We start from the raw sequence: 15267 nt of genomic DNA on the forward strand, positions 1-15267 counted from the left end.
TGTTATGTTAAAACCTCTTGGGGCTAGGTGGGACGCTAGCGTGCCACCCGTGGTGCACTCCATCAACAGCAGGTGCATTTCAAGAGCGGCAAATTTGAATCCAAATAAATGTCAAAATTCAAATTTTTCAAAAATACAACTATTTTACACCATTTGAAAGATAAACATCTCCTTAATCTAACCACGTTTTACGATTTCAAAAAGGTTTTACGGCGAAAGCATAAATTTAGAGTATGTTAGGACAGTACATTTACAAGAGTTGTGTGTAATTTTTTGTCAAGTCAAAGACAGGGTCACCAAAACCATAAAACCAGCTAAAATGATGCACTAACCTTTTACAATCTCCATCAGATGACACTCCTAGGACATTATGTTAGACAATGCATGCATTTTTAGTTCTATCAAGTTCATATTTATATCCAAAAACAGCGTTTTACTATGGCATTGATGTTGAGGAAATCGTTTCCCTCCAATAACCGGCAGTCAAGTCAGCGTCACAAATTAAATAATTAAAATTAGAAAACATTGGTAAAATATTATATTGTCATTTAAAGAATTATAGATTTACATCTCTTGAACGCAATCAACTTGCCAGATTTAAAAATAACCTTACTGGGAAATCACACTTTGCAATAATCTGAGCACTGCGCCCAGAAAAATACGCGTTGCGATACAGACTAGACGTCATGTTGGGGAGATCTAAAATCGAAAATACTATGTAAATAATCCATTACCTTTGATTCTCTTCATCAGATGTCACTTCCAGGTATCACAGGTCCATAACGAATGTAGTTTTGTTCAAAAAAGCTCATCATTTATGTCCAAAAATCTCCGTCTCGTTAGCACATGATGTAAGCCAGCCGGACTTTCTCGTCATGAACGAGGGGAAAAAATATATTTCCGTTCGTTCAAACATGTCAAACGTTGTATAGCATAAATCATTAGGGCCTTTTTTAACCAGAACATGAATAATATTCAAGGTGGACGAATGCATACTCTTTTATAACGTATTGGAACGAGGGTACCCAACATGAACTCGCGCGCCAGGTGTCTAATGGGACATCATCGTTCCATGGCTCTTGTTCGGTCAGATCTCCCTCCAGAAGACTCAAAACACTTTGTAAAGGCTGGTGACATCTAGTGGAAGCAATAGGAAGTGCCAAAATATTCCTAAACCCCTGTGTTTTTCAATGGGATAGGTTTAAAGTCAATACAACACATCAGGTATCCACTTCCTGTCAGAAAATGTCTCAGGGTTTTGCCTGCCAAATGAGTTCTGTTATACTCACAGACACCATTCAAACAGTTTTAGAAACTTTAGAGTGTTTTCTATCCATATATAATAAGTATATGCATATTCTAGTTACTATATAATAAGTATATGCATATTCTAGTTACTGGGTAGGATTAGTAACCAGATTAAATCGGGTACATTTTTTTTATCCAGACGTGCAAATGCTGCCCCCTAGACCCAACAGGTTAACAAGTGATAACTATGATAGGTAGTCAACACTCTACCATATGCCTATACCAGTGGATGTGTCAAAAGTCCACTTAGCGTATTCTGCAATTCTATGTTTATTCTTGGTAATGGAAAATGTAGCTTTATTCTCAGTACAGCAAATTGACTGGTATTCATGTGGCATGTGGACAGCTGTCTAAAAGCAGATGTGTGTTTTAATTTGTTGTGTATGTTTCCAGTGCCCTGCTTACAGTATATATTTGCATGTCTGTGTCCACACATTTGTTAGGTGAATGTGTTTGTTGATCAGATGTTTGTGTGTTTACATTGACAGATTGTGTGTGTACATTGACAGATTGTATATATGTGTGTGTGCACATGCGTCCGTGTGTGTACATTGACAGATTGTATACAGTGTTTACACGTGTGTGTGTTGTCAGCCCCTCACACTGACAGATGTTTGCATGCCCACATGTGCTTCTCCATTCACACCCACCTGACACCCTTCTACGCCCTCACCCTCTCTACTATCTACTATCCCTTACTCTTTTCCCCTCTCTACATCGTGTTTCTCTCAGGTGCTCCAAGCCCAGCTGGACACGTTATTCCAGGGCCAGGATGGCATCAACAGCAGCTGCAACTTCACTGAACAGGCCCTGAGCCACGGCACCGAGGCCGAGGTCCTGCTCGTCAAGAAGCAGATGAGCGAGCGGCTCAGTGAGCTGGCCAGCCAAGGGCTCCCCCTCCAGCCCGGTGAGAATGACCAGCTGGACTTCCTAGTGGAGACAGAGGGCCTCAAGAAGTCCATCCACAACCTGGGTACTATAGTTACCACAAATGCCGTGGCGTCCGAGACTGTGGCCACAGGCGAGGGCCTGAGGCAGTGCGTAGCGGGCCTGCCCACCTCTGTCACCATCACGACCAAGGACAAGGACGGTGAGCTGTGTAAGATGGGGAAAGCCAACATCACGGCAGAGATCGCCACGCCGGACGGTAGCGTGAGCGACGGCGAGATACTGGACAACAAGAACGGGACGTACGAGTATCTGTACACAGCGCCGAAAGAGGGTAGTTTGACGCTGTCGCTGCGTCTGTATGACCAGCATATTAAGGGGAGTCCCTTTAAGATTAAAGCGACAAAGTCGGCGGATGTGTCGCCCAGTACGGAGAGCGCTAAGAAGAGGTTGAAGTCGCCAGGGAGTAGCCACGTCAAGCAGAAGGCCATCAGGAGGCCAGCCAGTATGTACAGCACGGGGAAGAGGAAAGAGAACCCCATCGAAGATGACCAAATTTTCAGGATCGGTAATGGTTGCCTTATCATTGGTGTTTAACACATTTAGAAGGGATAGTTCACATAATACATAATTATATGTTGTAGTTTTTTTGGGTATCTGTACTTTACTATTTATATTTTTTGACAACTTTTACTTCACTACATTCCTAAAGAAAATATTGTACTTTTTACTCCATACATTTTCGCTGACAACCCAAAGTACTCGTTACATTTTCAATGCTTAACAGGACATGAACTTATCACGCACTTATCAAGAGAACATATGGTCATCCCTACTGCCTATGGTCTGGCGGACTCACTAAACACATCTTTTTTTAAATAATGTGTGAGTGTTGGAGTGTGCCCCTGGCTATCCGTACATTTTTAAAACAAGAAAATGGTGCCGTCTACTTTGCTTATTATAAGGAATTTGAAATTATTTATACTTTTCTACTTTCGATACTTAAGCGTATTTTAGCAACTTTTAATAATTTTAAACTTTTACTCAAGTAGTATTTTACTGGGTGACTTTCACTTTTACTTGAGTAACTTTCTATGAAGATATCGTCACTTTTACTCAAGTATGACTATTGGGTACTTTTTCCACCACTGCGGTATACCGAAACGTCGTTACTTTTTCGATACTAGAACATGAAAATTGGTTTGGTACTTGAATTTTGGTTACGTTCAGTAATACGTTCAGTAGATCAACTCTATCAGTTCAGCGATGTCCCGTTATAGTGTGAGGCGTGTACCGTGCCTGCTACACTTACTCATTGCTAGCCTGCACTGGGAGTCTGGACTGCATCATGTTAGCTCCCCACTCTGCACACAAGTTAACAAACTTGAATAATGCGAAACGGCATGTTGAAATGTTGAAACTGTTAATTACTGTTCTCAAAACAATGTCCATACAGGCTAGAACACTTTAAAATGCAAGAAGATACGGGTAGCATCAAGCGTTGTAGGCTAACTTTGCTAGTTTACAGCGGAAGCAAACATCAATTTACTACAGTAGTACTTTGTGATTTAATATGGAAACTATAATGCAAAATGTACTGATTTCAAAGCTGATTGCCACCAAAACTTTATTCATTCACTTTATTGGTCTCCTATTGATTATGCATTCCCCTGTATTGTAAATAGGCCTAGGCTACATTTACATTTGAGTAATTTAGCAGATGCTCTTATCCAGAGCGACTTACAGTAGTGAGTACATACATTTTGGAACCAAACCCACAACCCTGGCGTTGTAAGTGCCATGCTCTACCAACTGAGCTACACGGGGCCTAATTTTAACAATAGAGATTTACCATTTAAATAAATTATTACCATTTGTGTTATGTAGTTTAGATTGGTAAAAACAAAGTCAAATTGATTTTATGATTGTATAATTGATTCAAACATTTTGATGTAAAAAAAACCCTCAAAAGATGCCAAACGATTGTAGCTGAGTTTCTCTGTCTGGATCAAGTGCCATTCAGTGACTTTGGCTAATATACCTTTTTGTTGCTGTGGTATCATTTTGGTGTCGATTATTGTGATGGTATTGAGTATCATGATACTAAAGCTGGTATTGGTATCGAAGTCAAAATTCTAGTATCATGACAACACTAATATGTTATGAGTTACTTGTCAAAGTTATACATGGGTGGAATTGGAAAAAAGTTACTCCGGGAACTGACCAATGTAAGAATAATATAGTTCACCTTAAAAAAAAAATCATATGTCAAAATGTTTTCACTTTGGAAACTCTTAATCTACACTCATACGATGAATAAGCATCACGGGGGAATTTGACACTTGTTTATTTCATGCCTTCCAGGTACAAAGGGAAGAAACAAAGGGGAATTCACCAATCTACAGGGTGTGGCTGCCTCCTCAGTAGGCAAGGTGTTGATAGCAGACAGCAATAACCAGTGTGTCCAGGTAAGGGAACTGGCTGGAGAATGCCATCTCTAGCTCTATTTCATAGATCATTAATTAAACCCATGTCATTGATGCGACTCAAGACCATGACTGAATCCCAAAAATCACCCTATTTCTTAGTGCACTGCTTTTGACCAAGGCCTGTTGAGCTAATGCTCAGGCATTACTGTTAGAGCTAACAGAGGTCTCAAGGCAAGGTTACTTGTCACACAAATGTAGTTCAGCCAACTACCTCACTAAAATCATTTGGCTTCAAAAGATAACTAGCAGTCATATAATGGATTGCAATAATAGATTGAGTTTACATCTCAAAGTGGTTAACACTGTACAGTGTACAGTGCCTCTGTCTTATATTCAGATGATGCCAGTTGTTCAGGGTAGGATCAACAAACAGATTATGCTTATTCTCTTGGCCTGAGGGAAATATCTGAAGGAATTGTGGGATGCTGGTAGGCTGAGCACAATGACTCATCATCGCTATTGAACATAATTAGCTTGGTGAGAGCTGCACTTTGTCATCTCCATGGAGACCAAACATCAGCTGTTCGTCCTCCCTTTAATGCATTTGAGTTGAAAAGGGCTGAGAATATGTTCCATCAAATGAACATACAGGCACTTGTGTCTTGAGGTTTTTTTGTAGATTTGCGATGTTGATCTGTGGATTTACATGGCTTGAATACCAGATGAATAATGGAAATTGACAAAGGTTTTAATTCATTTATTTACTACAGCACACATTCATTTTGAGTGAGCACATCATTTCTTATTTCATGAATACAAGTTAGGGATGGTAAAATACTTTTCTACTGTTACTCTTTCATTCTAATATTTTATCCCATTTACAGTACCAGTCAAAAGTTGGGACACACTTTGTCACGCCCTGACCTTAGAGACGTTTATTTTCCTCTAGTTTGGTTAGGTCAGGGTGTGATGTGGGGTGGGCAATCTAGTTTTTCTTTCTTTGTTTTGGCTGAGTGTGGTTTCCAATCAGAGGCAGCTGTCTATCGTTGTCTCTTATTGGGAACCATACTTAGGCAGCCCTTTTTCCCTCCTTGAGTTGTGGGATCTTGTTTTTGTGTAGCTGCCTTTGAGCAGCCCCAGAACGTCACATTTTCGTTGTTCTCCTGTGTTGTTGTTTTGTTGAGTTTCATTTTCATTAAAGAAGATGTGGAATTCAATGCACACTGCGCCTTGGTTTATTTATGATCGGGAGTTCGAAGATAGAGATCGTGACACACCTACAGTGGGGGGGAAAAAGTATTTGATCCCCTGCTGATTTTGTACGTTTGCCCACTGACAAAGAAATGATCAGTCTATAATTTTAATGGTAGGTGTATTTGAACACCAGACGCTCTGGATAAGAGCGTCTGCTAAATGACTTAAATGTAAATGTAAATGAACCGTGAGAGACAGAATAACAACAAAAAATCCAGAAAAACGCATGTCAAAAATGTTATAAAATGATTTGCATTTTAATGAGGGAAATAAGTATTTGACCCCTCTGCAAAACATGACTTAGTACTTGGTGGCAAAACCCTTGTTGGCAATCACAGAGGTCAAATGTTTCTTGCACACATCTCAGGAGGGATTTTGTCCCACTCCTCTTTGCAGATCTTCTCCAAGTCATTAAGGTTTCGAGGCTGACGTTTGGCAACTCGAACCTTCAGCTCCCTCCACAGATTTTCTTTGGGATTAAGGTCTGGAGACTGGCTAGGCCACTCTAGGACCTTAATGTGCTTCTTCTTGAGCCACTTCTTTGTTGCCTTGGCCATGTGTTTTGGGTCATTGTCATGCTGGAATACCCATCCACGACCTATTTTCAATGCCCTGGCTGAGGGAAGGATGTTCTCACCCAAGATTTGACGGTACATGGCCCCGTCCATCGTCCCTTTGATGCGGTGAAGTTGTCCTGTCCCCTTAGCAGAAAAACACCCCCAAAGCATAATGTTTCCACCTCCATGTTTGACGGTGGAGATGGTGTTCTTGGGGTCATAGGCAGCATTCCTCCTCCTCCAAACACAGCGAGTTGATGTCAAAGAGCTCCATTTTGGTCTCATCTGACCACAACACTTTCACCAGTTGTCCTCTGAGTCATTCAGATGTTCATTGGCAAACTTCAGACGGGCATGTATATGTATTCTTGAGCAGGGGGACCTTGCGGGCGCTGCAGGATTTCAGTCCTTCACGGCGTAGTGTATTACCAATTGTTTTCTTGGTGACTATGGTCCCAGCTGCCTTGAGATCATTGACAAGATCCTCCTGTGTAGTTCTGGGCTGATTCCTCACCGTTCTCATGATCATTGCAACTCCACGAGGTGAGATCTTGCATGGAACCCCAGGCTGAGGGATATTGACAGTTCTTTTGTGTTTCTTCCATTTGCGAATAATCGCACCAAAATGTTGTCACCTTCTCACCAAGCTGCTTGGCGATGGTCTTGTAGCCCATTCCAGCCTTGTGTAGGTCTACAATCTTGTCCCTGACATCCTTGGAGAGCTCTTTGGTCTTGGCAGAAATCTTTCTGACTGAGAGGGGGTCAAATACTTATTTCCCTCATTAAAATGCAAATCAATTTATAGCATTTCTGACATGCATTTTTCTGGATATTTTTGTTGTTTTTCTGTCTCTCACTGTTCAAATAAACCTACCATTAAAATTATAGACTGATCCTTTCTTTGTCAGTGGGCAAATGTACAAAATCAACAGGGGATCAAATACTTTTTTCCACCACTGTAGGTTTTGCTTTATTTTTACTATTCTCTACACTCGCATTAACGTTTGCTAACCATGTGTATGTGACAAATACAATTTAATTTTTATTAAAAAGAGCCCTGACTATTCATTGACATTAAGTTTTATATTTCAAAGCATTTTGACAATCAGATCATCTTCAGTCATTTGATTCGGCCCCGTGTTTCTTTCGCAGATTTTCTCTAATGACGGTCTATTCAAGAGTCGCTTTGGAGTGCGTGGACGGTCTCCAGGGCAACTGCAGCGGCCCACTGGAGTGGCGGTCCACCCCAGCGGTGACATCATCATAGCCGACTACGACAACAAGTGGGTTAGCATCTTCTCCAGCGATGGGAAGTTCAAGGTGAGTTCAAAGTTTATACAATGCTGTCATTTATCCTGGAATCCCCACTAGATATCGCTCTGTTCCACTTTACTGATTCAGTCTGGATTCGGAACCCTCAGTCTGGACCTGCCTTCATTGAAATCCTTTGTGCTGCTTTCTAGCTGCCCCAATTGTCGGTCCGAGTGCTTCTCTGTTGGAGCAGGTCCAGACTTCATTGAAGTGAAAATATATTGAAATGGAGGGCTATTCAGTTTGGATTCCAGTCTTTTCCATCATATCAACTAATAGCTGCTGTCAGAATTGCTTTATCCTAAGTGATGCTTTGGATGGCTGATGCTTACTGATAATGGATAACTCAATGTGGGTATGCTTTCTGACTTGATTAGTCTTTTTCTACCCAGCGGCACCTGAAAAATATGTTCCCATGCCACTATGAGACTTTGACGTTAGCCTGAATTGAAAATGTCAGCCTGAAACATTAACTTACGAGAACCTGTTTGTTATTTCTTTATATAAAATAACCAACAGAAATACTGGGGTATTATCCACTGTCCTTCTATCTCAGAATAAGATTGGCTCGGGCAAGCTGATGGGCCCCAAAGGCGTGTCGGTGGACAGGAACGGCCACGTCATCATCGTGGACAACAAGGGGTGTTGCGTCTTCATCTTCCAGCCCAACGGAAAGCTGGTCACCAAGTTTGGTAACCGCGGAAACGGCGACCGGCAGTTTGCAGGTACACTCAATGGTAATGGTGTTGCACTCCCCTCTCAGCTCCCTCTCTTTTGCTCTCACCAACTGCATGCGGAATGAGGACTCCCCCAGGCGAGTGACCTTTAGAACGTGACCGTGACCTTTGACCTTTTGAGCTACAACATTTTATTTGATCAAGGGGGACTTCCTGCATGCTCTTCCTACTGTCTCGAAGCCCATTGCTTTTGTCAGTCGTGTGTATGCGTGTGTTTCCATTCAATGTTTCAATTTTAAATTAACCCAAGCTTATCTTAAAGGAGCAATCAGCAGTTGCTACATCCATTTTTGTACTTAAAGATAAGTACCCATTGATTCTTGAAGAATGTAACTTGTGCCTCATCAGCTTACTTCAACAGATATACCCCATCAGAACCCAAAATATAGCTTGTTTTACTCCAATGTCTGTAAACAAAGTAAATGTAAACAAACACTGTATAGCCTCAAAACATGATTAAAACTATAGATTTTGAATTTGAGTGGTTACATTTCTTCTGCTGCATCCCCCCTCTTTTTACAGAAACAGTAGTGGGGAGTACGCTTTGTAATTGTTTCAACTGCTGATTGCTGCTTTAAAGCGTATGGGTTAACCTTACCTAGACGTGAAAGAGTCCACTGGATCACTTGTCACTTTATACAATGCACTCTAAATAATGCCACTTTCATAATGTTTACCTATCTTACATTACTCATATCACATGTATATACTGTATTTTATACCATCTATTGCACCTTGCCTATGCCGCTTGGCCATCGCTCATCCATATACTTACATGTGGGGTTGCACATTTTGGGGAATATTGTAACGGCTGTCTACGGAAGAAGTGGACCAAAATGCGGCGGAGTTAGGGTTCGTCATTTTTAATGTTACGAACACTATGCAATTAACAAAACAACAAAACTGACAGCCAACACAGTCCTGTCAGGTGCAACAACAGTGACAAGCACAATTACCCACACCCCACAACGGAAACGTAGGCAACTTATGTGTGACTCCCAATCAACCACAACCCTCTACAGCTGTGCTTGATTGGAAGTCACACGGCCAAAATTAAATGAAACAATAAAACACTTACTCCCTTCTGCCACGTCCTGACCCAACTACACCCTCTACTGGTCAGGACGTGACAGTACCCCCTCAAGGTGCAGACCCCGGGATGCACCTACAAAAAAGGAAAACACAAAAAAATCCCCAACAAAAAGGAACACCTAAACAATAAGGGAGGGAAGGGAGGGTGGCTGCCGTCACCGACGGCACTGTGCTACACCCTCCCTCCCCAACCCACCTATCCTGGAGGTGGCTCAGGTGCAGGACGTGGACCTCGCTCCACCTTCGGCGTCGCCCACTCTGTTGGCGCCCGATCGCTGCGCCGGGCAGACGGGCCACTCGGGCTGACCCTGGCAGACGGACCACTCGGGCTGGGTCGGAAGGCATGCGGGCCACTCGGGCTGGGCCGGAAGGCATGCGGGCCACTCGGGCTGGGCCGGAAGGCATGCGGGCCACTCGGGCTGGGCCGGAAGGCATGCGGGCCACTCGGGCTGGGCCGGAAGGCATGCGGGCCACTCGGGCTGGGCCGGAAGGCATGCGGGCCACTCGGGCTGGGCCGGAGGGCAGGAGGACCACTCGGGCTGGACCGGAGGGCAGGAGGACCACTCGGGCTGGACCGGAGGGCAGGAGGACCACTCGGGCTGATCCTGACAGGCCGGGCACCCTGGCAGATCAGGGCAGGCGGGCACCTCTGGCAGAAGCGGGCAGTCCGGCCACTCCGGCAGAACCGGGCAGTCCGGCCACTCCGGCAGAACAGGGCAGTCCGGCCACTCCGGCAGAACAGGGCAGTCCGGCCACTCCGGCAGAACAGGGCAGTCCGGCCACTCCGGCAGAACAGGGCAGTCCGGCCACTCCGGCAGTTCAGGGCAGTCTGACCTCTCTGGCGACTGTTGACTGGCGGGCAGCTCTGACGACTGTTGACTGGCGGGCAGCTCTGACGACTGTTGACTGGCGGGCAGCTCTGACGACTGTTGACTGGCGGGCAGCTCTGACGACTGTTGACTGGCGGGCAGCTCTGACGACTGTTGACTGGCGGGCAGCTCCGACTCAGGATTCACCAGGCTGGGGAGACATAACGGAGGCCTGGCTTGAGGAGGTGGCACAGGAGAGACCAGGGTGGAGAGACCCACTGGAGGACCGGTCCGTGGAGGAGACACGGGCTTGACCAGGATAGGGAGATCCACTGGAGGACTGGTCCGTGGAGGAGACACGGGCTTGACCAGGATAGAGAGACCCACTGGAGTACTGGTCCGTGGAGGAGGCACGGGCTTGACCAGGATAGGGAGACCCACTGGAGGACTGGTCTGTGGAGGAGGCACGGGCTTGACCAGGATAGGAAGACATGCAGGAGGCTTGGTTCTGGGCGTAGGTACAGGATGTGCAGGGCTGGGAAGACATGGAGGAGGCCTGTTTCTGGGCGCAGGCACAGTCTTTACCAGACAACCAGCACGCACCTCAGGACGAGTATGGAGAGCTGCCTCAGGTGACATCATACCCACGACACGCTCATTAGGGCGAATGCCGTACTTTATGCACCACACTAGCAGCTCTCTCATCTCTCTCTCTCCTAATTTTCCCATTAACCCCGTCACAGTCTCTGTCTCATAGCCCTCGCTCACCTCCAATGTCATCCCGACTGGCTCTGGTTCCGACCTCAGCTCCACCGACTGTCCCGTGTGCCCCCCCCCAAAAAAATATTGGGGCTGCCTCTCGCGCTCGTTGCGCTCTCTCTCCTCGTAGTATCGCCTCTCCGCTCTCGCCGCTTCAATCTCCCACTGCGGGAGGCGATAATCCCCAGCCTGAGTCCATGGTCCCTCTCCGTCCAGGATCTGTTCCCATGTCCATTTGTCCATAACGCAGTAGTCCTGCTGCTCCTTCCTCTTCCGCCGCTTGGTCCTGGTTTGGTGGGTAATTCTGTAACGGCTGTCTACGGAAGAAGTGGACCAAAATGCGGCGGAGTTAGGGTTCGTCATTTTTAATGTTACGAACACTATGCAATTAACAAAACAACAAAACTGACAGCCAACACAGTCCTGTCAGGTGCAACAACAGTGACAAGCACAATTACCCACACCCCACAACGGAAACGTAGGCAACTTATGTGTGACTCCCAATCAACCACAACCCTCTACAGCTGTGCTTGATTGGAAGTCACACGGCCAAAATTAAATGAAACAATAAAACACTTACTCCCTTCTGCCACGTCCTGACCCAACTACACCCTCTACTGGTCAGGACGTGACAAATATTCAGAGGTGGAAACTTTCTGTGGGAATTAACGGAAATATATGCAAATTAATATTAATGCCATTTAAATATAGATGTTTTTTGCATTGGATATATTTATCATATGGAGAAACAAAGGGAATATTGAATGATCCATCGCATCTCCCAAAAATGTTTTCAACATGCATCTGTAAAATGATAGTCTAGAAACGAAAGCTTTGGTTGTCTTCCTCTCAGGCTTCCATGTCTTCTCCCTGGACCTCCTCAATGTCCACCTCTTGAACATCAGACTCTGAGGCCTCATCCTCACTGTCATATTCCAACCTTGTGGATGATGGCTCATTGTCAGGCTCAAAAAGCCTCAAATTTGCCCGGATGACCGTCAATATTTCAACCCTTGTATTGGTCAGCCTGTTGCGTGCGTGTTCCCAAACAAGGACCAGTTGCGCTCTGAGGTGGCTGATGTTGGTGGGATTTGGAGGATGATGGAGGCAACAGGGGGAAGAGCCTCAGATCCACAAAGTCCCTTCCACCAGGTGGCTGATGAGATATGTTGGCACGACTGCCATATTGCATCTCCATCCCAAAGCCCTTGCTTGGAAGTGTACTTCGTCAGACTGCCAAGAACCGAGACACGGCAGTGATGACACCATAGGCCTTGTTGATCTCTGCACCAGACAGGATTCTCTTGTCAGCATACTTGGGGTCCAACGTGTACGCTGCGGCGTGTATGGGCAGAAGTCTTCACGCTTTTTGATGTATTTCAGAACTGCAGTTTCCTCTGCTTGGAGAAACAATGAAGTGGGCCGGGCAGTAAGGATTTATCTGCAAGCAGAGTCTGAACATCAGAATGGATGGCATTGTCTCCCTCAATCCGTGCAATGGCTACTGCTATAGGTTTCAGGAGTTTCAGGCTGCTTACCGCTCTCTCCTAAAATACTTCATCCAGGAGGATCCTCTTGATGGGGCTGTCCATATCGGCAGACTGTGATATGGCCATTTCTTGGAGAGACTCCTTCCCCTCCAGGAGACTGACAAACATGATGACAACACCACCTCAATGGGTGTTGCTGGGCAGCTTCAATGTGGTGCTCTTATTCTTCTCACTTTGCTTGGTGAGGTAGATTGCTGCTATAACTTGATGACCCTTCACCTTGGCTCTCTTGTAGAGTGTATCAATTGTTTTCAGTGCCATGATGTCCTTGAGGAGCAGATTCAATGCATGCGCAGCACAGCCAATGTGTGTGATGTGAGGGTAGGACTACTCCACTTTAGACTAAGCAGCCTTCATGTTCGCAGCATTGTCTGTCACCAGTGCAAATACCTTCTGTGGTCCAAGGTCCTTGACTGCCTTCAGCTCATCTGCAATGTAGAGACTGGTGTGTCTGTTGTCCCTTGTCTGTGCTCTTGAAGAATGCTGGTTGAGGGGTGGAGATGGAGTTATTTATTCCTTGCCCACGAACATTTGACCACCCATCAGTGGTGATTGCAATACAGTCTGCTTTCTCTATGATTTGCTTGACCTTCACTTGAACTCTGTTGAACTGTGCATCCAGAAATTGAGTAGATAAAGCATGTCTGGTTGGAGGGGTGTATGCTGGGCAAAGAACATTCAGAAATCTCTTCCAATACACATTGCCTGTGAGCATCAGAGGTGAACCAGTTGCATACACAGCTTGAGCAAGACATTCATCAGCATTTCTCTGACTATGTTCCTCCTTTGAGTCAAATAAAACCTTCTGATTCCAGGAGGACCATGAGTGTTTGCTATCGATAAGGTGTCCGATTGATCATTTTCGCCTTGAATAGAAGTAGAGGGACTTTTGTCAGAGGTTGCTTGTTGTGAACGCTGAGGGAACTTTATGCACTTGGTCAGATGATTCTGCATCTTTGTTGCATTCTTTACATATGATTTGGCACAGTATTTGCAAATGTACACAGCTTTTCCTTATACATTAGCTGCAGTGAAATGTCTCTACACATCAGATAGTGTCCGTGACATTTTGCTGTAAAGATTAGAAACAAATGAGTAAAAAATAACTAAATACAATTCCATGTACAGATAAATAGTTAAGCAGTTAGATTAAACAACTCCTTTGTAAGATAAATGTTTTCAAATTAAACATGTATAGAAACAGGTGAATTAACAGTCCTCAGTTAGCAGGCTCAAGCAAGCTAAAACCCACATGGTAGCAAAAACTAATTTGCAGAAATTGTTAAGTTAGAAATGATTTAAACCCACTTTGCTGTAGGCTACTATTTACTAGTTAATAACAAAAAATCATGTATGTCATAAAATATATTCACCCCACCCAGTATTGTAATCAAAACTTACCAGAAAGCATGTAGTCCTTGGCTCAGACAGTGTAGTAGTGTGGGCTCAATAGCATCTCATTAGTGTGCAAGATCTTGAGAATCAGCTGTACATGTGAAGATTGTACTGTGCATGCAGAGGGTTGTAATTCCATTGAATTGGGGATAGTTTAACAAAAATATGCCACAAGACCTAGAATTGCCTTGTGTATCCCACAAAAAAGGTTCACTGTTATAAGCTAACTTTTTATGAATTTAAGCAAAATTCCCAAAAGTTTACTAGAACGTTTCCAACCCTTTGCAACCCTACTTGTACATATTTTCATTCACCCCTTTAGATCTGTATGTATTAGGTAGTTTTGGGGGAATTGTTAGATTACTTAGATATCTGTTACCTGACATCCTTGGAGAGCTCTTTGGTCTTGGCCATGGTGGAGAGTTTGGAATCTGATTGATTGATTGCTTCTGTGGACAGCTGTCTTTTATACAGGTAACAAACTGAGATTAGGAGCACTGCCTTTAAGAATGTGCTCCTAATCTCAGCTCGTTACCTGTATAAAAGACACCTGGGAGCCAGAAATCTTTCTGATTGAGAGGGGGTCAAATACTTATTTCCCTCATTAAAATGCAAATCATTTTATAACATTTTTTACATGCATTTTTCTGGATTTTTTTGTTGTTATTCTGTCTCTCACTGTTCAAATAAACCTACCATAAAAATTATAGACTGATCATTTCTTTGTCAGTGGGCAAACGTACAAAATCAGCAGGGGATCAAATACTTTTTTCCCCTCACTGTAGTTCTGTGTAGAAAACATTTAATCACAGGTATGACATTAAACTTATTTAGTATAGTCCGTTTGTAACTCCACTCACTACATGTAGCAGTGTAGTCCGTTTGTTTGTGTTGTTGGTCTTGGCTAGCTTAATGTTCTTGTCGGTAGCTAGCTTTCACCATCATGAGGGAAGCCCTATAACATTACGTTTTTCTAAGTAGTCAGAACATTCAGGAGCAGGCAGTGTTGAAAAGTAATCTTTAGGCATGTTGTACTTTTCTTCCATGTAGTTTTGTAATTGACTAAAACAAGCGGACAACAAGAACATTGCGTTTGAAAAAGGTGTGAGCTGTGACCCAAGGGGGGGTAACCTAGGTAACCACAGGTTGTTTTCCCCACCGGCGGCCTTGATGTTCTA

The 15267-nt window shown here is 44.2% G+C and overlaps 1 protein-coding gene across 6 annotated transcripts in view; it reads left to right on the forward strand.

Annotated features, from left to right (window-relative positions):
- The window catches only part of LOC106610021 (tripartite motif-containing protein 2), a 65716-nt gene that overhangs the window by 36725 nt on the left and 13724 nt on the right, over nucleotides 1–15267 (forward strand). For 4 of the 6 annotated variants that reach the window (XR_006770760.1, XM_014209123.2, XM_014209125.2 and 1 more), the window contains exons 6-9: nucleotides 2041–2764; nucleotides 4561–4664; nucleotides 7589–7756; nucleotides 8304–8484. Coding sequence is in view for 4 of the 6 variants with exons in the window: in XM_014209123.2 (XP_014064598.2) it covers nucleotides 2041–2764; nucleotides 4561–4664; nucleotides 7589–7756; nucleotides 8304–8484 (1177 nt within the window). In the remaining 2 variants the exon portion in view is untranslated. The remainder of the gene's footprint in view (nucleotides 1–2040; nucleotides 2765–4560; nucleotides 4665–7588; nucleotides 7757–8303; nucleotides 8485–15267) is intronic. The other 2 variants (XR_006770761.1, XM_045722642.1) reach the window with 1 other exon arrangement.

This window comes from Salmo salar, chromosome ssa08, assembly GCF_905237065.1.
Source record: "Salmo salar chromosome ssa08, Ssal_v3.1, whole genome shotgun sequence".
Taxonomy (NCBI): domain Eukaryota; kingdom Metazoa; phylum Chordata; class Actinopteri; order Salmoniformes; family Salmonidae; genus Salmo; species Salmo salar.